At 47.2% G+C, this 24,651-nt stretch overlaps 1 protein-coding gene across 1 annotated transcript in view; it reads right to left on the minus strand.

Annotated features, from left to right (window-relative positions):
- The window catches only part of plg (plasminogen), a 286,792-nt gene that overhangs the window by 234,842 nt on the left and 27,299 nt on the right, over positions 1-24,651 (minus strand). Inside the window, exons 5-6 of the mRNA XM_072503655.1 lie at positions 11,667-11,806; positions 6,183-6,303 (exon numbers count right to left, since the gene is read on the minus strand). Coding sequence (XP_072359756.1) covers positions 6,183-6,303; positions 11,667-11,806 — 261 coding nt within the window. The remainder of the gene's footprint in view (positions 1-6,182; positions 6,304-11,666; positions 11,807-24,651) is intronic.

Genomic DNA, 24,651 nt, shown 5'->3' on the forward strand with positions numbered 1-24,651 from the left:
GGGTCCCTTTATTTTGGGGATCTTTATGGGGGGTGTCTTTATTTAGGGGGTCAATGTGTGGGGGTCTGGTGGGGATGGTTTGGGCAGGGAAGCTGGCCCTCAGATGGACTTTGGGGGCAATAGTAGTTCTTGGCCACGTGATTCCTGGCCCAGAGGACGCGGGCCCAGAGAGTTTGGTACTTGGCCCGCTTAAGTGGAAGAAAATGGGTCTTAATGATCTTGATCTTAAAAATGTTTGTTGCGAGAGATGACCTGACTCTCAGTGAGTTGAAACAGTTGTGAAAAGTTAATTTATGGGCTGCAGCAGAGAACATGGGGATTAGCGTAAAATCAAGAGCTAAGAAGGATGTAATTCCTAAAGAATTAACTGGACACCTGGGGCTTGAGGAAGAAAAGAACAGTTCAGTTAGTATGAAGTAGCACGGTAGCATGGTGGTTAGCACAATTGCCTCACAGCTCCAGGGTCCCAGGTTCGATTCCCGACTTGGGTCACTGCCTGTGCGGAGTGTGCACATTCTCCCGTGTGTGCGTGGGTTTCCTCCGGGTGCTCCGGTTTCCTCCCACAGTCCAAAGATGTGCAGGTTAGGTGGATTTGCCATGCTAAATTGCCCTTAGTGTCCAAAATTGCCCTTAGTGTTGGATGGGGTACTGGGTTATGGGGATAGGGTGGAGGTGTGGGCTTGGTAGGGTGCTCTTTCCAAGAGCCGGTGCAGACTCGATGGTGCGAATGACCTCCTTCTGCACTGTAAATTCTATGAATTCTATGAAGTACAACTGGCTAGTCTCCCAAATTTACTGTGTTATTACTGGACGGTGAATGCTGAGGAGGTGAGGGGCTGGGTTAGAGGGGGGGACTCCCAGTGGGTTAGATTGGAGGAGAGTCTATGCAGGGGCTCGGGGTTAAGGATGTTGGCAACAGCACCGTTCCCCATGGCCCCGGGGAAATATTCAGGCAGTCCAGTGGTAGTGGTGACGCTGAAGATCTGGAGGCAGTTGCGCCAGCACTTTAAGTTGTGGGCGGGGTCAAGGGAAATGCCGATTCGAGGGAATCCTAGATTCCAGCCAGGAAGGTGGGATGGGAATTTTCGGAGATGGGAGGAGAGGGGAGTTAGGGTATTAAAGGATTTGTTTCTGGGAGGCCAGTTTGCGAAGTTGGAGGAGCTGGGGAGTGAGGTGAACCACGTATTGCTACTATATATATATTTACCGTTATTCGTTATTCGTCCTACTGTTATTCACCACTGTATATATGTTCACTGTTGTTCTTATTCACTGTTACTTACTGTTGTTGTGTTGATGCTTCTGTTGGCTCCGCCTGTGGCTCCACCTCTCGGGGGAGGTATATAATTGGCAGACCTGTGACCAGCTCTCAGTGCGGGAGCGGCAGCAGGCTGGCATACTTCTTAGCTTATTAAAACCACTGTTCTCTTCTACAACTCGACTCGTGTGAATTGATGGTCCATCAGGGAGAAATATGGGTTGGGGCTGGGAGAGATGTTTAGGTATATACAGGTCCGGAATTTTGCCAGGAAGGAGGTACAGAGCTTTCTGATGGTGCCGGCTCCCACACTGTTGGAAGAGATATTGACGACAGGGGGAATGGAGAAGGGGGTGGTGTCGTCAATTTATGGGGTGATTCTGGGGGAAGATAAGATATCACGAATAAGGATTAAGGTGAAGGAGGAGGAAGAATTGGGGGAGGATATTGTGGAGGGGTCATGGTGTGAGGTGCTGCGGAAGGTGAATGCGCCAACTTTGTGCACGAGGTTGGGGCTGATACAGTTGAAGGTGGTGTATAGGGCGCACCTCACAAGGGCGAGGATGAGCCTACTTTTTGAGGGGGTGGAGGATATTTGTGAACGGTGGTGTATGGGGGGCCCCACTAATCACGTTCATATGTTTTGGTTCTGTCCATAACTGGGAGGTCTTTAAGATTATCTCAAAGGTGGTGCTCGTGAGACTCAAACCTGGTCCCTAAAAGCCATATTCAGGGTGTCGGGGTTGGAAGCGGGTGCGGAGTCAGATGTCTTGGCCTTCGCTTCGCTAATAGACTGAAGGCGGATTCTGTTGGGGTGGAGGTCGGCTTCTCCGACCTGTGCCTCGGCGTGGCGGGGGGGGGATCTGCTGGTGTTCCTAATGCTCGAGAAAGTAAAGTTTGAGTTGAGGGGGAAGATGGAAGGGTTCTACAACTCATGGGCCTTATTCATCATGCATTTTCATGAATTGGATGACATCGAACATTAGCGGGGGGGGGGGGGGTGGGGGTGGAATGTATAAGTTATTGATGATTCTTTTTCATTGGCCTTTTGTATTCAAAATGTTGGGAGCTGTTTGAGGGTGGGTGGGATAAGGGGATTGTTGGCTGGGGGATTGCCATTGTATTTGTTGTTATTGTCGATTATCTGTTGGTGTAAAGTTTGATGAAAATGTGAAAAAGGAGGAGAATAAAAATATTTATTAAAAGAAAAGTATAACTCGGTAGAATCGATAAAGAAATGGCACTAAGAAAGATTGGCTTAGAGAGAGAAATTAGCAAGACGGGAAAGATATAAGGAAAGATAAAAAGGAGATGAAAAACTCAAAGTGGAGCATGAGTTCCAAATATGCAAACTTGTGTTGATGAGGAGAAATTAGGCTGACTTTTTGATTTGACAAAAATGTTTCACTTATCACCTATTTCAGTGAGGTAGAGATGTACTTTGTGTCCTTTGAGAAAATTGGCAGGAATCTGAATTGGCTCCTACAAACTTGGTCAAGAAGGCTGTGGGGGGTAGTCATCTTTTTCCGTGGAGCACTTTTGCAATTATGACCAAGTAAAGACTGTGATACTCAATGCTTAAGAGTCGGTGCCGAAATATGGGAACGAAAACTATTTAGAAATATGGGAACGAAAACAAGTAAGACCTGTGTAGAATTTACCAGAGAAATGGAAATAGAGTTTGATCGGTAGTGTCGGTCAATAAAGCTGAACAGGAACTTGGTAACCTAAGGGAGGTAATATTGCTGGAGGAATTCAAAAACAGTGTGCCTTTGGAGTTAAGGTCTTACCTGGAAGACTACAAAGTTCATAAAATGAAGGAAGGCTAATAATTGACAGATGATTATGGGTTAACTCATAAGATGATTAGTAACTGGCCCCACTTTGGAACCTACCAGAGACCATAAGACCATAAGACATAGGAGCGGAAGTAAGGCCATTCGGCCCATCAAGACCACTCCACCATTCAATCGTGGCTGATTTCAACTCCATTTAGCCGCTCTCTCTCCATAGCACTTAATTCCTCGAGAAATCAAGAATTTATCAACTTCTGTCTTAAAGACACTCAACGTTCCGGCCTCCACCGCCCTCTGTGGCAATGAATTCCACAGACCCACCACTCTCTGGCTGAAGAAATTTCTCCTCATCTCTGTTCTAAAGTGACTCCCTTTTATTCTAAGGCTGTGCCCCCGGGTCCTAGTCTCCCCTGCTAATGGAAACAACTTCCCTACATCCACCCTATCTAAGCCATTCATTATCTTGTAAGTTTCTATTAGATCTCCCCTCAACCTCCTAAACTCCAATGAATATAATCCCAGGATCCTCAGACGTTCATCGTATGTTAGGCCTACCATTCCTGGGATCATCCGTGTGAATCTCCGCTGGACCCGCTCCAGTGCCAGTATGTCCTTCCTGAGGTGTGGGGCCCAAAATTGCTCACAGTATTCTAAATGGGGCCTAACTAATGCTTTATAAAGCTTCAGAAGTACATCCCTGCTTTTATATTCCAAGCCTCTTGAGATGAATGACAACATTGCATTTGCAATTGGAATGAGAGGAAGGTCACTATGAGAAGAGGTAAGGACCTGCTGGATGCCACACTTACTGAAAAATATGAAGGCATTGGAGAGGTTGCAGAAAAGATTTTGAGAATCGCTCAAGTGTTGTTTCAGTTATGAAGTTATATTGGAGAATTTGGGACTGTTTTTCTTGAAGAAGAGAAGGCTGTGAGAAGGTCTGATAGAGGTATTCAAAATCATGAGGAGACTGGACAGAATAGGCAGGGAGAAACAGTTCCCATTCGTGAAAAGATTGAGAATGAGAGGTACAGATTTAAAGTGATTGGTAAAAGAAGCAAATGTGACTTGAGGAAAATCTTGTTCACGCAGTGAGTGGTTAAGGTCTGGAATGCAGTGCCTGAGATTGTGATGGAGGCAGATTAATTTGAAACATTCAAAAGGGGATTAGACAGTTATCAAAAAAGGAAGAATGTGCAGACTAAGGTGGAGATGGTGGGAGTTTGGCATAAAATGAATGGTTTATTCAGAGAGTCGGTACAGACACAATGAGCCATGTGGCTTCCTTTTGTGCTGTAATATTTCTGTGTAAGGCTTGTGTATCTGTATGCTTAACTACCTTTACTTGTCTAGTCCCATTTAGGCTTACTTTCCTCACAGTGTATAGCTTTCTTCATCTTCCTAACAAAATACACCATGTCACATACCTATCTTGAAATAATTTGTAAATTATAAGCCTGTTCTGCAAGTTTATTACTGTCTTAGAATCATAGAATTTACAGTGCAGAAGGAGGCCATTCAGCCCATCGAGTCTGTACCGGCTCTTGGAAAGAGCACCCTACTTAAGCCCACATCTCCACCCTATCCCCGTAACCCAGTAACCCCACCTTACCTTTCTTTGGACACAAAGGGCAATTTATCATGGCCAATCCACCTAACCTGCACATCTTTGGACTGTGGGAGGATACCGGAGCACCCGGGAGAAAACCCACACAGACACAGGGAGAACGTGCAGACTCCACACAGACAATGACCCAAGCCGGGAATCAAACCTGGGACCCTGGAGCTGTCATGATAATGTCACTTTAAGAAATGTTTGGCTGCTCATGTTACTGCAGTGATGTCAGAATGTGGGTGGAGCTGAGCTCTGGCTCTGCTTTTTAGTTACAATTTGAGAAAAGCTTGTGTGTGTCTGTTTTTTTGGTTTCGTTTTTCTGCGTTGGGGCTGAAACCAGACAAAGCAGGTGTACTGCTGTTCTCTCTGCCATGAAAAGACTATCTCTTGATCATTTGGTGAATTCAGAATTATAAATATTCTCAGTAGTGAATGTAAACCTGATGTGCTTCTGTTAAAAGGTGTTTCTTTTGTCTTCTGGATGTTGTTTGGGAAGTTATTAAGGATTACATAGTGTTGTATTGTTTGTGGGTTGTATTTCAATTGATGGTTGCTAAGATGTTCACTGTATGTTTTAAAAAGGTTAACTTGAGTTCATAGAATAAACATGGTTTTGCTTTTAAAAATACTTTTCCATTTCTGCTGCACCACACCTGTAGAGTGGGCCGTGTGCTCCCCATACCACAATCTATTAAAAGTTGTGGGTCAGGTGAACTCCATGATACACTTTGGGATTCTCTAAACCCTGGCCCATAACAGAGCTGTGAAGCAACTGCTAACCACTATGCTACCGTTCCGCCCACCTTCATGGAATTTATTGCATTGCTTCTTTGTTTTAACTACACCAAACAATTTGGTGTCATTTGAAAATTTCGAATTTGTACTCTGACTCCCAAGTCCATATAGATAATGTAAACTGTGAGCAACAAGTAACTTCAGCGCTGATCCTTGTGGAATACCATTTCTTATATTTTGCCAATCTGAGTAGCTCCTCTTGACTATGTTTTCTGATTCATAATGTGATTGTGATTCCTTTCCACCCAGAGCTCCTGTGAAAAACCTCTTCTCCGGAGAGAAGAAGGAGAAGAAGGAATAGAGAAGAGGCAGAAAAGAAAACAACCTGAAGAAACAAAAAATGTAGAGGAGAAATGAAGAGCAAACCTGTTTAGGAGAAAAAAATGAAGCAAACAATTGCCTTTTGAAACATTTACCCTTATGAACTTTTAGGAAAGAATCAACAGTCAACACAATCGTTAGGCCCAAGAAGCCCATCACTTTTGGTTAAATGAACCTCGTCTACCCACATTTTGATTATGCTCTTCAATCCCAGCCCTCTCAAGTGTTGAAATTGCCAAATGGTTAATTAGTAGACCCTAATTAATTTTCAACAGATATTTATGCTCTTCATTCAGTTTGATGTGAGGCTGTTTATGCCAAATGATGATACCAAATAATCAAAGAACTAAAATTGAAAATACAGACAGTGAATTATTTGACTCATTCTGCTACTTACACGGATGGGTTGTATCCATGAAGATGAGGTATTTGTGAATCCCAGTGCTGACATGTGACACCATCCTCCGTTTGTGAAATTTTCCCACGATAATTCTCGCCACTGCAGAACATGCACTCCTCTGTAACCAAAATGCAAAAATGACAAATGGCACGACTGTTATGCAGCAGCAAAACAGCAGAGCGACGTAAATGTGAAGCAGAATAGGGAGAACTAATTGTTCAATTTGGAGGTTAGAATTAAACCAATGCCATTGTCAGGAGAACAAATTTTCCAAAGTTCTTGGTAACCTTTCATCTTGATCATGCAGTGACTGTCTAAATGTATCATTGAGTTGCCTGATTCTCACTGAGTAAAAGGATGAAACCACAGGCAGTGTTTAAAGGGGTTTCTTCAGAAACGTTGGTCAGGATTTTATGCCCACCCCCATCCCCCAACAGATGTGGCGAGCAATTTAAATCTCATTCAGATCCATGGGACCATAATATCCCACTGGGGGGAGGGGTCAGAAAATTCTGGCCATAGAAACAAGTGGGCTATTCAACTCTGAGAACCCACCATTCAGTTAGATCATGCCAGATTTGTATCTCAATTCAATTTTCCTGTCTAGGTTCCCCATCCTATACCGAACAAATCTGTTAATCTCAGTCTTGAATGTTTCAATTAACCCAAAGTTCACAGCTTTTTGGGGAAGAGAGTTCCATATTTCCATTAGACTGAAGTCATCGCAGAACAGCCGAGCTCTAATTGTAAGGTGATGTTCTGTTTAACTAATCCTAACCAAGAGGCACTATTTTATAGTGATATCAAGAACAAGTGCTGAAACATTACAAGCCAATGTAATAAAGTTGCCCATAACAACAAATGGAAAGGGAAAGAAAGATTTGCAATTGCTTTTTCATGGGGATGATGTCCATTTAAAAATGTCAACTTTGACTTGGTAGTGTGAAGGGCTGTTGCGCCTCAGCCATGGAAAATGACAGCCTGCCAGGCTGGTTTAATATCTAATCCATGCTGCTGCAAGTTACCTTTTAGAAAATAAGCACAGTTGTATTTGTTTTAAGAGGATTTCAATCCATTTTAACCAACCTAATCATAAATGTCCTTCTCAAGGTTGACAGTCCTAGTGAAGCATATAGTCAAGTCAATTCCCTGCTCCCACCTGTCAGAGGAGGTGTATAGTATTGGAAACCTACCTTAAATTTGCGCTTCCTGCCAGCGCCACTCCCAAGTAGGAGCATGAGATCAATAGTTGCATAATGTCATAGGCCTGAATTTTCATGCGTCCTTACATGTCAGAATAGAGACGGCTGAGATAAAAAATAGCGTGTGGAATTTTCCCATTTTTTGACAAAGTGTGGTTTCGGGCAGGAAAAGCAGCATTTAGCCCACTGTGGTAGGTTTTCGCTCTGTATTTTTAGTCATTTTGAAAAAATTAATTCTCCGCAGGTTTCACACCGCTTCCGTGAAAGGTAGCCTATGATTCGCCCATCCTGCTATCAGCTGAGCACTTCAATAAGTGGGATGTATTATTTAAAGGCTAACCCACCTTCCCTCGCTACTTGATCATCGTACAACGCAGAGGTTGGCAGAGAAGAAGTCGGCACTTCAATTCACGGAGCTCCCTTGGCAGACTTCTGGATGCAGTGGAGGAGCATCAGCACATCCTGTACCTATGTACAGAAGAGAGACCCTCAACCAAGGTCACCAACCCCAAATAGGAGGCTTTAGCTGTGCTGTTAAGTACCAGCTTCCTGCAGAGGAGGACAGGCATCTAGTGCAGGAAGAGGATGAATGATCTCCTCCATTCTGCCAGGGTCACTCTTCCCATCACCCTCGACTCACATATTTGCAAACCCATCACACATCCACAGGGAGCCCACTCACTGCCAGCTCAAGGAAAACCACCACTCGCTCTCCCAAACACATCTTCATCTCCCCTGTGCCTTGTCACTTCATCACCTCCCTAATCCCAATCACCAACCACACATGCCAGACATCGTTATCTTCTGACCTAGTATGCGGTCTGCTTACACTGCTTACACATAAAAGGTCCAGACAAATGAAGATATGCCCAAGTTTAAAGTCTTCTCGCTGTTCGAGGCAGAGCACTCCAGCTAGTTGGGTGGAAGATGACAGCTCCTGCGCTGTGCAGAAAGTGGCGCCAAGAAACCAGATGAGGACCCAGAAACCCATCATCCATCATACCAAGCTAACACTGTGTCCTGTCTCTTCATTATTCCCCAGCCATTCATTAATGTAATATCTCTTCTCTTGCAGGTGCATCAGGGGAGCAGCCCAGTGTCTCCACCAGTCAGGCACAGGAGTCCACTTCAGAGACCAACAAGGTTGAATTCTCAGGCGTTAAGCTTTCACCCACACTCTCCACTAAAGCAAATACACACACCTCGTGGGACTTCATATTAGAGAGGTCTCGGGGTCCCTCTCGTTGATCCACAGAAGTCGTAGGCAGGGATGTCCGACTGCTTACACATCCGCCGTGCAGTGTTGGCCTGGGTGGCACGCATTGTTGGCATCATCTTCTGCTCCTGCATGTTGTTGGACTCCTCCAACTGCGCCTGCAGGTACTAGATGCGTGCCCCTTACGTAGCCCCTGACTCTGCGACTGCATCTCCACAATCGATGGGACTGTCCATTCCAGAAACCAAAAACTTGTCTAGACGGCAGCTAATCATAGAATTTACAGTGCAGAAGGAGGCTATTCGGCACATCGAGTCTGCACCGGCCCTTGGAAAGAGCACCCCACCCAAGCCCACACCTCCACCCTATCCCCGTAACCCAGTAACTCCACCCAACCTTTTTGGACACTAAAGGGAATTTAGCATGGCCAATCCACCTAACCTGCACATCTTTGGACTGTGGGAGGGAACCGGAGGAAACCCACGCAGGCAAGTTGAGAACGTGCAGACTCCCCACAGACAGTGACCTAATCCCTGGGCTCAGCACGCCCTCCGACCATCCGCCCCCTTGGATGTTCCTACCTCCATCTGCTGTACTGGATCAGTATGTGGTGCACACCAGATAGTGTTCCAGGAGCCTCTTCACCAAAATGACCAATCGAGGTGAGTGTCTCTGGGATAATGGAGGATGTTGGAGACAACTGTGACGGGAAATCAGTTCATCCTCAGATTCGAGGAGGAAGGCTGCCATTCAAGACACTTTTGTCTTCAGTGCTCAATTCACCGAGGGCAGGGGTGGGGGGAGTGGAGGGCGGAGTGGGGGCTCCGGCTGTGCACTGGCTAGGTGAGGGGACACCGGATGGACACGCCTCATCACCAGGAGGTCCTGCAAGACACAAGACAGGACGCATGATTAGACTGCGGGCCGGAGGAGAGTGGGGGTGCGGATGGTGTGGGGATGAGGGTGGAGGTGAAGGTAAAGATGCAGCTGCTGGGTTGGTGAGGGTGAGGGTGGTGTGTGGCCCCAGGGATTCGATGGGATCGTGTGATGGAATAGCCAGCTCGCATGCAGGGGTCACCTAGGTGGACGGTGGAAAGTGCTATAGTAGGCAGGAGTCAGACGTTGTCAAACGATGCGGAGCACCAGAGCTCATCGCAGAGCTGGTTGTCATCATCCTCTGTCCCATGGACCAGACCCGGTGTTACTGCCAACCCAGGGTCCGTACCCCATAGTGCGGCAGATATGTATCATGCAGGGGGTTGCAGGCGGGGGGTTGTGGCCAGGAGGGGGAGGTGTGGGGGTGGGATTCGGTGTCTGTGCCCCTGGCCAGTTCCCCCCCCCCCTCACACCCCGTGCCACTAGCCGGTGAACCTGGAGGCAATCAGAGTGCCCCGTGCTGGTTGGCCCTGGTGCACACGTCTTGCAGCCTCCCGTACCTGCCTAGGCCCCATGAACTGACCATCCTCGCTGTTGTGTTATGCTTCTTCATGTAGCATAAGCTGCTTCCTTGATGTATACTCTGACAAAGGACGGTTCAGACTTGGAGATAGGTTTAACACATTTATTGAACAGTTAACAATTCTCCTACTTGAGTTCGACTCTCCTGCTAATCTTGTTATAGTAACTCAATCTAACTAACCAGTCTGCTCTAATCCATGTGTGGGTGTGATGCTTCTGATCTGTCCCTGTGTCGCCTGTGGAAAGAGAAAGGGCATGTGTGCCCTGTCCTTTTATATGGGTTGCCCCCTTGCGGTAGTGTCACCTCTGGGTGTCTTGACTGCCCATTGGTCGTGTCCTATTCTAAGTGTTCATTAGCTTTATGTCTGCATGTCATGATGTCTCTGGTGCTCCCTCTAGTGTTTACTCAGTCCTAGTGTATCTACATTAACCCCTTCCTTGTGTATTGACAGTGATGGATATCACCACACTCACCTTCCCCCGCATCCTCCTCGTCGGATGAGGCCTAGTGTTCATCCTCCTCCCCCATCACATTGCCCCTCTGCTATGCGGGGCTATACAGCAAGCCGCCATGATGCGGGCGACCCTCTCAACATCATACTGGAGGGCCCCTCCAGAGCGTTCCAGCCCCTGAATCGCATCTTCAGGATACCGAAGCATTCATTGCTCACACTTTTGGTTGCTGCTTGGGTGTTGTTGTAGCGGGTCTCGGCATCAGTCTCTGGCCTCCAGATGGGCGTCATCAGCCACGACGACGGTGGATAACCTCTGTCATTCAGGAGCCAATCTCCAGGCGGGGGGTCTTCTCAAACATGTCAGGCATTGTTGGGTGTGCCAGGATGAAGGCGTCGAGCACACTACCTGGGTATCGGGCGCAGATTTGTATGATGCGCAGCTGATGGTCACATATCAGCTGCACGTTCATCGAGTGGAACCCCGTTCAGTTGGTGTAGAACGACCTGTCATCCCATTGATCACCCCCTGGACCCGGGCCCCGCTCCCCAGGCATCCTGGTGAGCTCAGCCTCATCCCGTGGGGGTTCCCCCCCCCCCCCCCCGGGTCACACACCCCCCCCCCCCGGGTCACACACCCCCACCTCCCCCCACCCCGGCAGTCCCCCACCCCCACCCCAGCCAGAGAGCCAGTGTCGGGCCCGGCAGTCCAAGTTCACATTATTTTTTTTATTTTTTATTTTTAAAAATAATTTTAGACTATCCAATTATTTTTTTCCAATTAAGAGGCAATTTAGCTTGGCCAATCCACCTACCCTGCACATCTTTGGGTTGTAGGGGTGAAACCCACGCAAACAATGTGCAAACCCACACGGACAGTGACCCAGGGCCGGGATTCGAACCCGGGTCCTCAGCGCTGTAGGCAGCAATGCTAACCACTGTGCCACGTGCCACCCCTCAAGTTCCCATTATTAATGGAAATCATGAACCACTGATGCATGTGCAATGTCACTTCCCATCTCACACCCATCTGTGCAGCCTTAACTCTAATTCTCTGTTTTGTGTTGTGTAGCCAGCTTGCTATCCATCCTCTCTTTAGTCATAGCTGAGCTTTCAGACATTAATTTAACGGTTGTGCTCCACAAGACAATACCTTCACAATTTTGGATTTGACAGTATTCCCATCGCAAGTTTACATCTACAGTGTAGCACCAAGGACCTGTGGTATCATTGTCAGGATTTCTGCAATAGTTTTCTTCCAGGTCAGCATGTGGGCTATTTTCTGGTGTGTAACTATTAAAAAAAAAGCGTTAATTAATTGTCAACAATCACTTTATAAATACGTATTCATTTGAAGACAATGTTTGGCAATAGACAATTGGAGTTTTGGAAAATTGAACAGAAAGCATTTATTTATATACCGCCTTTCACAATCTTAGGATCTGCCAAAGTGCTTGACATCCAATCAAGTACTTGTGAATCAGAGCTGTGATGTAGGGAATACAGAGACCAATTTGCATATAACGGGCTCCCACAAACAGCAATGAAGTAATCTGTTTTAAGTCACAAACAAAAACAGAAAATACTGGACAATCTCAGCACGCCTGACAGCATCTGTGGAAGAAAAGGGAACTAACGTTTCGAATCTGAATGACTCAACCAAACTCAAAACTTTAACTCCCTTCTCTCTCCACAGATGTGTTCCCAGGAGTAGGATCAGATAGGTCAAACTCAGATCAGGAAAATGGAGGTAGAACTTTAGCTAGTGATGTAGAAGATTTAATGATAGGCTTGGAATTACAGGAGAAGCAAAGTTTTAAAAGTGTCCAGCAAGGGAAAATGGTGGGGTTAAACTGTTTATACTTCAATGCAAGGAGTATTACAAACAAGGTAGATGAGTTAACAGCACAGATAGATATATGGTAGCAGAATGTTATTGCTATAATGGAAACCTGGCTAAAGGAGGGGCAAAATTGGCAGCTCAATATCCCTGGATACAGAGTTTTCAGACAGGACAGAGGGGGAGATAAAAAAGGAGGGGAAGTAGCACTAATGGTTAAGGAATCAATTTGAGTTTGATAAGGGATGATATACTAAACGGTCAAAAAATGAGGCTGTATGTGTTGAACTTAGAAATACAAAAGGGGCCGTCACACTACTGAGAGTATACTATAGACCCCCAAATTATGAAAGGAAGATAAAAGAGCAAAAATGTAGGCAAATTTCTGCCTTTAAGAACAAGAGGGTATTAATAGTAGGAGACGTTAACTATCCCAATATCAACTGGGAATCAAACAGTATACGGAGAACTGAGGGAGAAAACCTCATGCAGTGTGTCCAGGAAATTATTTTCACCCAATAAGTGACAAATCCAACAAGAGGAGTTGCAATTCTAGACCTAGTCTTGGGGCATGAAGAAGGCCAAGTGGGTGAAGTGACAGTTGGTGACCATATCGGGGATAGTGATCGTAATTCAGCTCAATTCAGAATTACCATGGAAAAGGACAGAGATAAAATAGGAGTAAAAATTTTGAACTGGGGAAAGGCAAATTTTGTAGAAATGAGGAGGGACTTGGCTGAGATGGACTGGCCAGCATTGCTAGAGGATAAATCTGTGGAAAATCAGTGGGAAGCACTAAAAGGAGAGATACTAAATGTACAAAGTAGCCATGTCCCCTCCAAAAATAAGAGTGGTTCTGCCAAATCTAGACTCCCCTGATTGTCGAGAGGAATACAGGGGAAGATCAAACAGAAAAATAAAGCGTACTATAGGCATAAAGAACTAAGCACTGCAGATAGCCTAGATGATTATAGAAAGTGCAGGGACGAAGTCATAAAGGAAATAAAGAAATCAGAGAGAGCATGAAAAACAATTAGCAAGTAAAGTTGAAGAAACCCCAAAGATGCTTTACCATTTTATTAATGGTAAAAGGCTATTTAAGGATAAAGTGAGACCTAGCAATGATGAAGATTGGAACTTGTGTGTAGATGCAGAGGCTGTGGGAATGGTTTCAAATGAATATTTTGTCTCTGTGTTTACAAAGGAAATGGATGATGCAGATATAGTAGTCCAGGAGCAACAGTGTGAGATACTCATAGATTATCATAGAATTTACAGTGCAGAAGGAGGCCATTTGGCCCATCGAGTCTGCACCGGCTCTTGGAAAGAGCACCCTACCCAAGGTCAACACCGCCACCCTACCCCATAACCCACTAACCCCACCCAACACTAAGGACAATTTTGGACACTAAGGGCAATTTATCATGGCCAATCCACCTAACCTGCACATCTTTGGACTGTGGGAGGAAACCGGAGCACCCGGAGGAAACCCACGCACACACGGGGAGGATGTGCAGACTCCGCACAGACAGTGACCCAAGCCGGAATCGAACCTGGGACCCTGGAGCTGTGAAGCAATTGTGCTATCCACAAGGCTACCGTGCTGCCCATACTGGATGGGATAATCCTAAATAGAGAGGAAGTACTCGAAGGATTGAGATTCTTGAAAGTTGATAAGTTGCCAGGGCCAGGTGGATTGTTTCTGAGGCTAATGAAGGAGGTCAGTGAGGAGATAGCAGATGCTCTGAGGATGATTTTCCAATCCTCACTAGACACAGGGGAAGTACTGGAGGTCTGGAGAAATGCAAACGTGGTACCATTGATTAAAAAGGGATTGAAGGAAATGCCGAATAATTATATGCCAGTTAGTCTTACGTTTGTGGTGGGCAAATTAGCAGAATCAGTTACATAGAAAGGCATGGAGTAGTCAGGGATAGTCGGCATGGATTTGTTAAAGGACGTCCTTACCTCACAAATTTGATCAAATTCTTTGAGGAAGTGACAAGAAGGGTTGATGAAGGTAATGCAGTGGATGTGGTGTACATCCCTAGAAAATACTTTTTTACGTTTTAACTCTATGTTCACACCTATTTTGTGTCAAAAAGGGGGAGTTGACATTATGAGAATGTTTGGGGTTCCCCGATGTTCCTGGGAGGCCACTCGGGGTTCTGCGGCACAAGGTTTGGGAGACCCCAGCCTGCCAATACTTAATTAAGCATTTCTGTTGTATAGAACCTTGGTAAGGCTGCACTTAGAATATTGCGCACAATTCTGGTCGCCACACTACTAGAAGGATGTGGAGGCTTTGGAGAGGGTACAGAGGAGATTTACCAGGATGTTGCCTGGTCTGGAGGATGTTAGCTATGTGGAGAGGCTTAATAGACTTGGACTGTTTTCATTAGAAAGATGGAGGTTGAGGGGTGATCTGATAGAGGTCTACAAGATTATGAGGGTCATGGATAGAGTGGATGGGCAGGCACTATTTCCCAGGGTGGAGGGGTCAGTCACCAAGGGACATATGTTTAAGGTCCGTGGGGCAAAGTTTAGAGGAGATGTGCGAGGCAGGGGAGGTTGTGGAAGCAGATACATTAACGCTGTTCAAAAGGCATCTTGACAAACACATGGATAGGATGGGTATAGAGGGATACGACACAAGGAAATGCTGAAGGTTTTGGCAAAGATTGGTATCATGTCTGCTACAGGCTTGGAGGACCGAAGAGCCTGTTCCTGTGCTGTATTGTTCTTTGTTCTTTGAACTGAAAATGAAAGAACTTTGAGCTAAGGTGACTGGTTATCAGCCACCATTGGCCTGGATTAAGTCTGGAGGTGGATTCTATTGCCAGGGTTCTGAGGAACAGGTTTCTTGAATATCCTGGAGAATTTAGCTGCAGGGTTCCTTTAGTTTTTTTTTTCATTGGGTACCATGAAGTCTGATTGACTGTCTAGGAGAGAAGTTAGATGTAGTGGGAGAATGAAGGAGGATCTTGGAGAGGTTCTTGATTGCAGAGTGGAGACTTGCTTGGTGGTTGGGTGGGCCTGATGGTGGTTGCAGGGCAGATAATGGTTGGGCATGGAGATGGGGGCCAGGATGGTCTGGTGGTAGAGTGAGCAGATAGTGGTCTGAGAGAATAAATGATGGTCAAGTGTGTGAGAAGTGACCATTTTGTGTTGTTTTTACATGTATAAACTCTGATTCACAATTAAGATGTCAACAATAAGGCCTGATGGGAAAATTAACATGTCAAGTTCTGTGTACGCTACAGTGAGCGAGTTGTTGTAACTATGTACAGGACTGACCTTCGGGGAAGACAAAATGAACATAACAAGTCCAAATAAGGAATCACTGATAAGGGAACTGTCCTTTCTGCAGTTTGTGGGATGTGTTTCTCACGGATTGTATTCTCACGGATTGTATATAACAAAGTGATGCTGTGTGAATTCTTTGTGTCTGCTGTTGCTTACCGGCGGCACCCATTCTTGCAAGATCGATTGAAATAAATACTTCTTCAGAATTTGACTAAGTGTAAATTATTATCAAATGAGCGGTGTTTCTCACAAAGTGTTGGATAGCCACTAAAGAACCTTCAGGAATGCTGGATATGCCCACCAACCCTTATGCACACCCTTTTTTTAAATGAGGGGGGGAAAGTACAATCATGAACTCAGTGTCTTAGAGTGAGCTAAATTTGAGGGGATTGTACATTTCCAATTTATAATGATCTTTTCGGGAACTAAATTTTTAAAAATCCAGTGTTGCTTTTACCCAGGCTGCTGTTGTATTCACACACTCTCCCTTTTGAGCTCTTGACAGATACTTATTCGAGTGCGCTCTGTACTCCAGAATGTGTGAGGGAGTCATGAAGGAGGCACATGCTGATCGGCAGTTCCTATCCTCCCTATCCCCCTCAAACTCAACTAATTCCTGCCCTCCTCCCGACGGCTGCCATGACTGTCCTTCCACACTAGTTTGGCAGTGAGAATCATTGTGGAGCTGGTGCTTTGTCCCACTGGCAAAAAGCAAATTCAACCATAAACACTTCCTCAGAGGCCGCTCCGATAGGCATTTAAAAAAAACAGACAGTAAATCTTCCACAGCAAATCAGGAAACTGCAGCCGTCTGCTTGAAAACTATCATCCAGTACTGAACTGGATGAATTGGCACCCTAAATCAGGGAGCTCTGGTGCTGAACAGAGCAAATTTGAGTCGATGGTCGTTTGGTGGGTTGAACATTTGGGGCGGAGGAGGGAGGGGTGGTGATGGTGGGTGTGGAGTGTCGGAGGGGGCGGGAGAAGAGAGATCGCTGGAGGGGCTAGCTTGATGTGTTTGGGGGGTGTGGTAGTATGTATTGGGGGTCATGTGGGACTGGAAGCCCTAATGTCATTGGCTGACAGATCCCGGGTCCTGGTTGGCCGTTGACCTCATACTCCGCCCTGAAGGCGAAGTATAAGAAGCCGGTGCCTTCCCCCGCATGCCAGTTTACTATCGAGCTGCTGGGGAACAGACACGCTTAATAAAGCCTCATCGACTTCACTCATTTCGTCTCATGGAGTCTTCGTGCGCTACAGGGGGGAAACCCAGCTTCTCGTGCTTTGGAATTAAGCTGAGATTCGGAACGGTGATGATTAAATTCAAGTTGTGTACATTTTCAGTTATGACAGCAGTGTCATATTGAGGGCATTGTGATGCTTTTAAAGTCACAACTGTGACATTTCTATCTATAGTGACTGGCAGGTACCATTTACCATAATACCCTTAATATACCATAAGTATATTAAGGGCGGCACAGTAGTTAGCACTGTTGCTTCACAGCGCCAGGAACCAGGGTTCTATTCCCGGCTTGGGTCACTGTCTGTACAGAATCTGCACTTTCTCCCCGTGTCTGTGTGGATTTCCTCTGGGTGCTCCGATTTCCTCCCACAAGCCCCGAAAGACGTGCTTGTTAGGTGAATTGGACATTCTGAATTCTATCTCCATGTACGCTAAGTGTTGCGACTAGAGGATTTTTACAGTAACTTCACTGCAGTGTTTTTAAAAAATGAAAAATTCAGAGTACCCAATTATTTTTTTCCAATTAAGGGGCAATTTAGCGTGGCCAATCCACCTACCTTGCACATCTTTGGGTTGTGGGGGTGAAACCCACGCAGACACAGGGAGAATGTGTAAACTCCACACAGACCGGGATTTGAGCCCGGGTCCTCAGCGCCACAGGCATCAGTGCTAACCACTGTGCCACCGTGCTTCCCGAACCTCAGCGCAGTGTTAATGTAAGCCTACTGGTGACACTAATGAAGATTATTATTAGCCCTGTTTTGTCCTCCTGGGAAGAATGAGTTTAATTTCAGCGTTCCCTCAATGCAGTAAATATTTGGGGAAATAATTGGTGTGTGAATGTTTGCTGCTCTGTCATTCCGAGGGACTTTGTTTATGGGAAGTCACAGAATCATACAACACAGGACACGGCCATTTGGTCCATCGTATCAGTGCTGGTTCTTTGAAAGAGCTATCCAATTAGTGGCACTTCCCTGCTCCTTTTCCCATCACCTTGTAAGCGTTTCCCTTTCAAATGTATATTTGAAAGCGATTATTGAGTCCACTTCCATCACCCTTTCACATGATGCACACACATTACAGCAACTCACTGCTTAAAAAATACATCTTATTACTTCCTTTCTGGTTCTTTTGCCACTTATCTTAAATCCTTGTTTTCAGGTTACTGACTCTCCTGCCAATGAAACTATTTTCTCTGTATTCTATCAAAACGCTTAATACTTTTGAATATCGCTATTAAATTTTATCTTAATCTTCTCTGCTGTCAGGGAAATCATCCAAGCTTCTCCAGTCACTCCACGTAATTAAATTCCTGACTCAGCTACCATACTGGTAACTCCCACCTCCTCTCCAAGTGTTTGATATTGGTTCTAAAGAATTCAAAGTGGCAGGCAGTTTACCTTACAATCATGAAGGTTAGCAATGTGCCTTCAACTAACACTTTTTCTTAGTGTATTATTAATGAGTCATACTTTCCAATTTCTTTGTATGAGGAAAGACTAATGCTATTTGCAATCACCTTTTTTCAAGTGCATAGTCAATGATAGTCAATAAAAAATATCAGCTTCTAATGCTGATTTTAGAGTAATGAAAGACTGATGTAGTTGTAGTGGCATTGTTTCTCCACTAGAGTGCCATGTCACTGAATACAGTCTTACGAAAGGAAATAGGAGGAACCTAACTTATCGAGTTTAAAGATTTTTGTTGCTGTTCTTTGTAGCGACGATATTTTATGAAAGTATATATTTGATTGTTTTTTTTCCCTGGGACTGGGCGGGAAGGGAGGAAAGGCCTGAACAGGGGCCCCCGCACCAGCTAACTTAAGTCGCTTAGTGTGCAGAGGTGTTGTGGGGGGGAGGGGCTACGGACATTGGAGCTTGGTGAACAGGTTTCAATGGGCCTAGGAGGTGAGAAAAGGGAGGGGAGGGGATTGACAATGGGTGGGGTTTCTTCGAGAGGGAGTGTGGGGGGGAAGATTCTGGGAGGGGGGGCATGGGGTTCGATGTCAACAATGTTTAGGGACAGGTCAGTCTCAGTGGGTAAGGCCCAAAATTATGATGATGATGGATAATCAGGGAGGGGGGAGAGACCCACTGTTAGGATAGCTACGTGGAACGTGATGGGGTTGGGAGGCCCAGTGAAGAGGTCGAGGGTGCTTGCGCATTTGAAAAGTTTGAAAGCAGATATGGCGATGCTGCAGGAGACTCATTTTGTTTTTAAATTTAGAGTACCCAATTCATTTTTTCCAATTAAAGGCCAATTTAGCGTGGCCAATCCAATTATCCTGCACATCTTTGGGTTGTGGGGGCAAAACCCACGCAAACACGGCACGAATGTGCAAACTCCACATGGACAGTGACCCAGAGCCGGGATTGTACCTGAGACCTCGGTGCCGTGAGACAGCAATGCTAACCACTGCGTCACCGTGCTGCCCATGCAGGAGACTCACTTGAGGGTGAAGCATCAGGGGAGGCTTAGAAAGGGTTGGGTTAGCCAGGTGTTTCACTCGGGTTTTGGCAGTAGGTGGTTGTGGTTCTGGTGAATAAAAGAGTGAGGTTCCAAATGGAGAAATTTGTGGCAGATCAGGGAGGTAGGTACGTAATAGTAACAGGAGCATTGGAAGGGAGGTTGGTAGCATTGGTAAGCGTGTATGGTCCCAACTGGGATGATGCAGGGTTTGTAAAGAAGGTATGTGGGGCCATCCCTGACTTGGATTCACATGAATTGATAGTGGGTAGAGACAGCAGGAACCAAAATTGGACAGGTCACGACCGCGATTGCTTACCCATTCAGGGGAGCGAAGGTGTTGACTGGGACCCTTGGAGGTTCTTGCACCCGGGGGAGTGGGAGTATTCTTTCTTCTCTTCAGTTCATAAGGCCTATTCGTGGATAGATTTTTTTGTGGTGGCCGAGGTCAAAATATTCGGCAGTTGCGATATCGGACCATGCGTCACACTGGGTTGATATAGAACATAGAACATACAGTGCAGAAGTAGGCCATTCGGCCCATCGAGTCTGCACCGACCCACTTAAGCCCTCACTTCCACCCTATCCCCATAACCCAATAACCCCTCCTAACCTTTTTGGTCACTAAGGGCAATTTATCATGGCCAATCCACCTAACCTGTGCATCTTTGGACTGTGGGAGGAAACCAGAGCACCCGGAGGAAACCCACGCAGATACGTGGAGAACGTGCAGACTCCGCACAGACAGTGACCCAGCGGGGAATCGAACCTGGGACCCTGGCGCTGTGAAGCTACAGTGCTATCCACTTGTGCTACCGTGCTGCCCTCAATATGGTATTGGAGAAGGGAATAGTGCAGAGGTGGGGGTGGAGATTGGATGTGGGGCTGTTGGGGGACCAAGGGTTTTGTGATAAGATTGGAAAAGTGATTGAGTAATATGTGCGGTTTAATTGTACGGGTGAGGTCTCGCAGGCGGTAGTATGGGAAGCTTTGAAGGCAGTGATGAGGGGAGAGGTGATATCGTTTAAGGCTAAGATGAATAAGGAGGAGAGAGTGGAACGGCAAAGATTAATAGATGAGGGGCTGGATTCTCCGATTCTGAGGCTATGTCCCCACGCCAGCGTGGGAACGGTGGCATTTTACGACAGAAAAAATGGCGTAAAGTGGTCACCAATCCTCCGTTTGGCTGGGGGCTAGAATGCCAACAGCGTAGAGCACCCGGCTCTAGCTGCCGATACGGTCCGAAGAATTGCCGGGTCCGTGGCTGCGCGTGCGCACGGCGGCGGCCTGCAGCGGCCGCGCCGTGCTACATGGCTGTGGCTGCTCACGGGCCTGGCCCACGAAATAGTGCCCCTCCTTTCGCCGGCTCGCGCGCCCCAGACCACTCCCCCACATTGCCCCCAGCCCCTGATAAAATCCTCCCTGCCAGCGGATCGGCCCTCTCCGGCTGTGGCGGCACTGGACTGAGTCCGCAGCCGCCACCCCGAGTTCCTGACAGAATGGGACCACACGCGACCGAAGCCATCGAGAACTCGGCCAGTTGGGGGCGGAGCATCGGGGTGCAGGCCTCAGGCAATGTACTGAGGCCGTCGATACGTTGCGCGCCTTACTTTCCCAGTAAGCCGCTTTGGAGGGGCGGAACATCGCGAAAGCGGCGCCACTCCCGATTTGGTCGGGAACTGTGATTTTCCGGCCGATTGCCGAACGAGATTTTGACGTTGGCGACTGGAGAATCCAGCCCAAGATGTTGGAAGTGGATGGGAGGTATGCAAAGGATGTGGATCCAACACTGTTGGAAAAGAGGAAGGCGTGTCGGCGAGTTTTGACCGGCTGTCCATAAGGAGGGTGGCGCGCCAATTGAGGCGGGAAAGGGGAGCGGCCTACGAGTATGGAGAGAAGGCGGGACACATGCTGGCAGATCACCTTCGGAGGGAGGCAACGGCGAGGGAAATTGTTCAGGTGCAGGATAGGGCAGGGAAGTTGGTGGTGTCTCCAGATCAGATTAATAGGGTGTTTGAGGAGTTTTACGAGAGATTGTATAGGTCGGAGCCACCTGGGGAGGATCGGGAGATGCAGGAATTCCTGGATGGTTTGGAATACCCGAGGTTGGGTAAGGCGCATATTGGAAACGGCGATAGCGGAGCAGGAGATAAAAGATGCGATTGGGAGGATGCAGTCGGGGAAGGTAGCAGGGCCAGATCGGTTTCCGGTGGAGTATTACAAGAAATTTAAAGATAAGTTGGCGTCGCTGATGGTGGGGATGTTTGAGGAGGCGATAGGGTAGGGGCTGTTGCCACAGACTTTGGGGCAGGCACAATCTTCCTGTTGCTCAAGAAGGATAAGGATCCGACAGAATGTGGGTCATATAGGCCCATATCACTTTTGAATGTGAACACAAAGATGTTGGCGAAAGTACTGGCAGGCAGGCTGGAGGAGTGCCTCCTGAAGTTGATAGGTGAAGATCAGACCGGGTTTGTGAAGGGGAGGCAGCTCTTTTCAAACATTAGAGGGTATTGAACATGGTTATGGGACCGGCGGAGGGAGGGAGACAGAGGTGGTTATGGCATTGGACGCCGAGAAGGCGTTTGAGTAGAGTGGGGGTATTCAATGGCGGTTCTGGAGCGGATTGGGATTGGGCCAATTTTGTAGGCTGGGTAAGGCTGCTGTACAGGGAGCTGAGGGTGAGTGTCCGCACGAATAACATGAATTCAGGATCATTTGCCCTGCTCCATGGGACCAGGAAGGGATGTCCTATGTCCCCCCTGTTTGCGCTTGCGATTGAGCCGTTGGCCATCGCTTTGAGGAGTGGGCAGGGATATTGCCGGTGGGAGGGGGGGTGTAGAGCATAGGGTATCTTTGTATGCAGACAACTTGCTGTTGTATGTATCGGAACCGAGTGTGACGATGGTGGGCATATTGGAGCTGCTTCGGGTATTTGGGTCTTTTTCGGGATATAAACTAAATTTAGATAAAAGTGAATATTTTGTGTTGTCTCAGCCAGGTATAGGGGCGGGGTGGGGGGTTACTCACTTTAGATATCTGGGGGTGCAGGTGGCACAGGTTTGGGAGGGCTCCCTAGGTATAACATTACTCATCTGGTGGGGAGGGTGAAAGTGGAGGCGGCAAGGTGGGATGGTCTCCCTCTGTCGCTGGGAGGCTGGGTACAGGCAATTAAAATGAAAGTGTTGCCGCGATTCTTGGTTATTTTTCAGTGACTGCCGATCTTCCTGCCACAGGAATTTTTCAAGGAGGTCATAAAGATGATTACCTTGTTTATATGGGGTGGAAGGTGGCTAGGATTAGGAAGGTGCTGTTGCAGAGAGGACGGCAGTCAGGGTGGTTGGGTCTTCCGAATTTACTAAATTATTACTGGGTGACGAAAGCAGAGAAGATGAGGAGCTGGGTTAGAAGAAGGGACTTCCAGTGGGTCAGAATGGGGGAGAGTCTGTGTAGGTGGTCGGGGCTGTAGGGCATTGGCAACAGCGCCGCTCCCGATGGCCCCGGGGAAATACTCAGGGAGTCTGGTAGTAGCGCAGTTGAAAATCTGGGGGCCGCACCAGCACTAAAGGCTGGGGCGGGTCAAGGGAAATGCCGATTCGGGGGAATCACAGATTTGAGCTAGGGAAGTGGGCTGGGAGTTTTCAGAGATGGGAGGAGCAGGGAGTCAGGGCATTAAAGGATTTGTTTCTTCGGGGCCGGTTTGCGAGATTGAAGGAGCTGGGGGTGAAATATGGGTTGGGGCAGGGGGAAATATTTACGTATATGCAGGTCCGAGATTTCACTAAGAAGGAGATACAGAGCTATCCGGCCTCCATCACTGTTGGAGGAGGTGCGGACGTCAGGGGGAATGGAGAAGGGGGTGATGTTGGTGATTTATGGGGTAATTCTGGGAGAAGAGAAGGCACTACTGGAGGGGATTAAGGCAACGTGGGAGGAAGAGTTGGGAGAGAGCATAGAGGAGGGGTTGTGGTGTGAGGTGCCCCGGAGGGTAAATACCTCAACTTTGTGCGCAAGTTTGAGGCTCAACCAGATGAAGGCGGTGTATAGGGCGCACCTCACAAAAGCGAGGATGAACCAACTCTTTGAGGGGGTAGAGGATAGTTTGTGAACTTTGCGGGGGCGAAGCCCTGTAAACCACATTCATATGTTTTGGTCCTGTCCCAAAGCTGGAGGGGTATCGGATTGGCTGGGGTTGGAAGTAGGTGCGGAGGCAGATGTTTTAGCCTTCGCGTCGCTAATCGCCCGAAGGCGGATCCTGTTGGGGTGGAGGTCAGTCTCTCCACCCTGTGCCCTGGCGTGGCGGGATGATCTGTTGGGAGTTTTTAACACTTGAGAAGGCGAAGTTTGAGTTGAGGGGAAGGTGTAGCCATCTGAGATGGCCATCTGCAAAGAATGATGGGAATTATGGCCAGGTTTGGGACACAGATAAGCTGCAGCTTGTATCTTTGCAAACGGCAGCCCAGAAGTATGCAGGGATTCACACCTGCAAATAGGCCATTCAAGGTGATTAAAATAACAATGGGACCATCAGGTCCATCGCATCATCTTCCAGACTAGGCTGCACCGAGGTCCTGCTCGGAGCCCTCCCAGGATTGGCCACTGATGGCCCACCCCAAAAGTGATGTGGCAGCCCCTGATTGGATGTGACCTATTAGAGGGTGGAGCCCTGAGGAATTGATTGACAGTGACCCAGAAACTGCCCACAAAACGGGCGGGGGAAACTCAAGCCAGTTAAAAGACAATGCCTCCATGATTTCTGTCTCTCTTGGATCCGGCCTATGCCAACCCAAGTGCAGCATAACGACCAGACAGAAAGTTCAAGACCAACGATCGCTACCAGACAGATGAACCCAGCAGAAACAGAGCCACTTCCACCCAGCTACGCAAGATCCGGACAAAGGCCTTGTCCATCTGTACAGAGCTGATTGCCCTGAAGTTAAGTATAGGTTATTGTAGTTGTGAGGTGAGTTTAACTTGTAGTGTTTTGTGTTGCATGTCGAAGTAATCCTTGTGTGTAAATAAACTTCTTTGAACTTGAACTGACTAACTGGTTGTGTGGTCCTTTGATTGATATCTGGTAAATCCTTGTGGTGGTATCATTTGATACCTGGCGACTCTAAAGAGCATCATTGTTAATTGGCAACATTACTCCGGTGCAACTCCGGCAACATTATTGGTGACGCTGGTGGGATAGTATTCCATTAAATTGGCAACAAAGGATGGAAGGGTTGTACAATAAATGGGCTTTGTTTATTAAGCACTTTCAAGAATTGGATGACATCG

The sequence above is a fragment of the Scyliorhinus torazame genome, chromosome 1 (genome assembly GCF_047496885.1).
Source record: "Scyliorhinus torazame isolate Kashiwa2021f chromosome 1, sScyTor2.1, whole genome shotgun sequence".
NCBI lineage: Eukaryota > Metazoa > Chordata > Chondrichthyes > Carcharhiniformes > Scyliorhinidae > Scyliorhinus > Scyliorhinus torazame.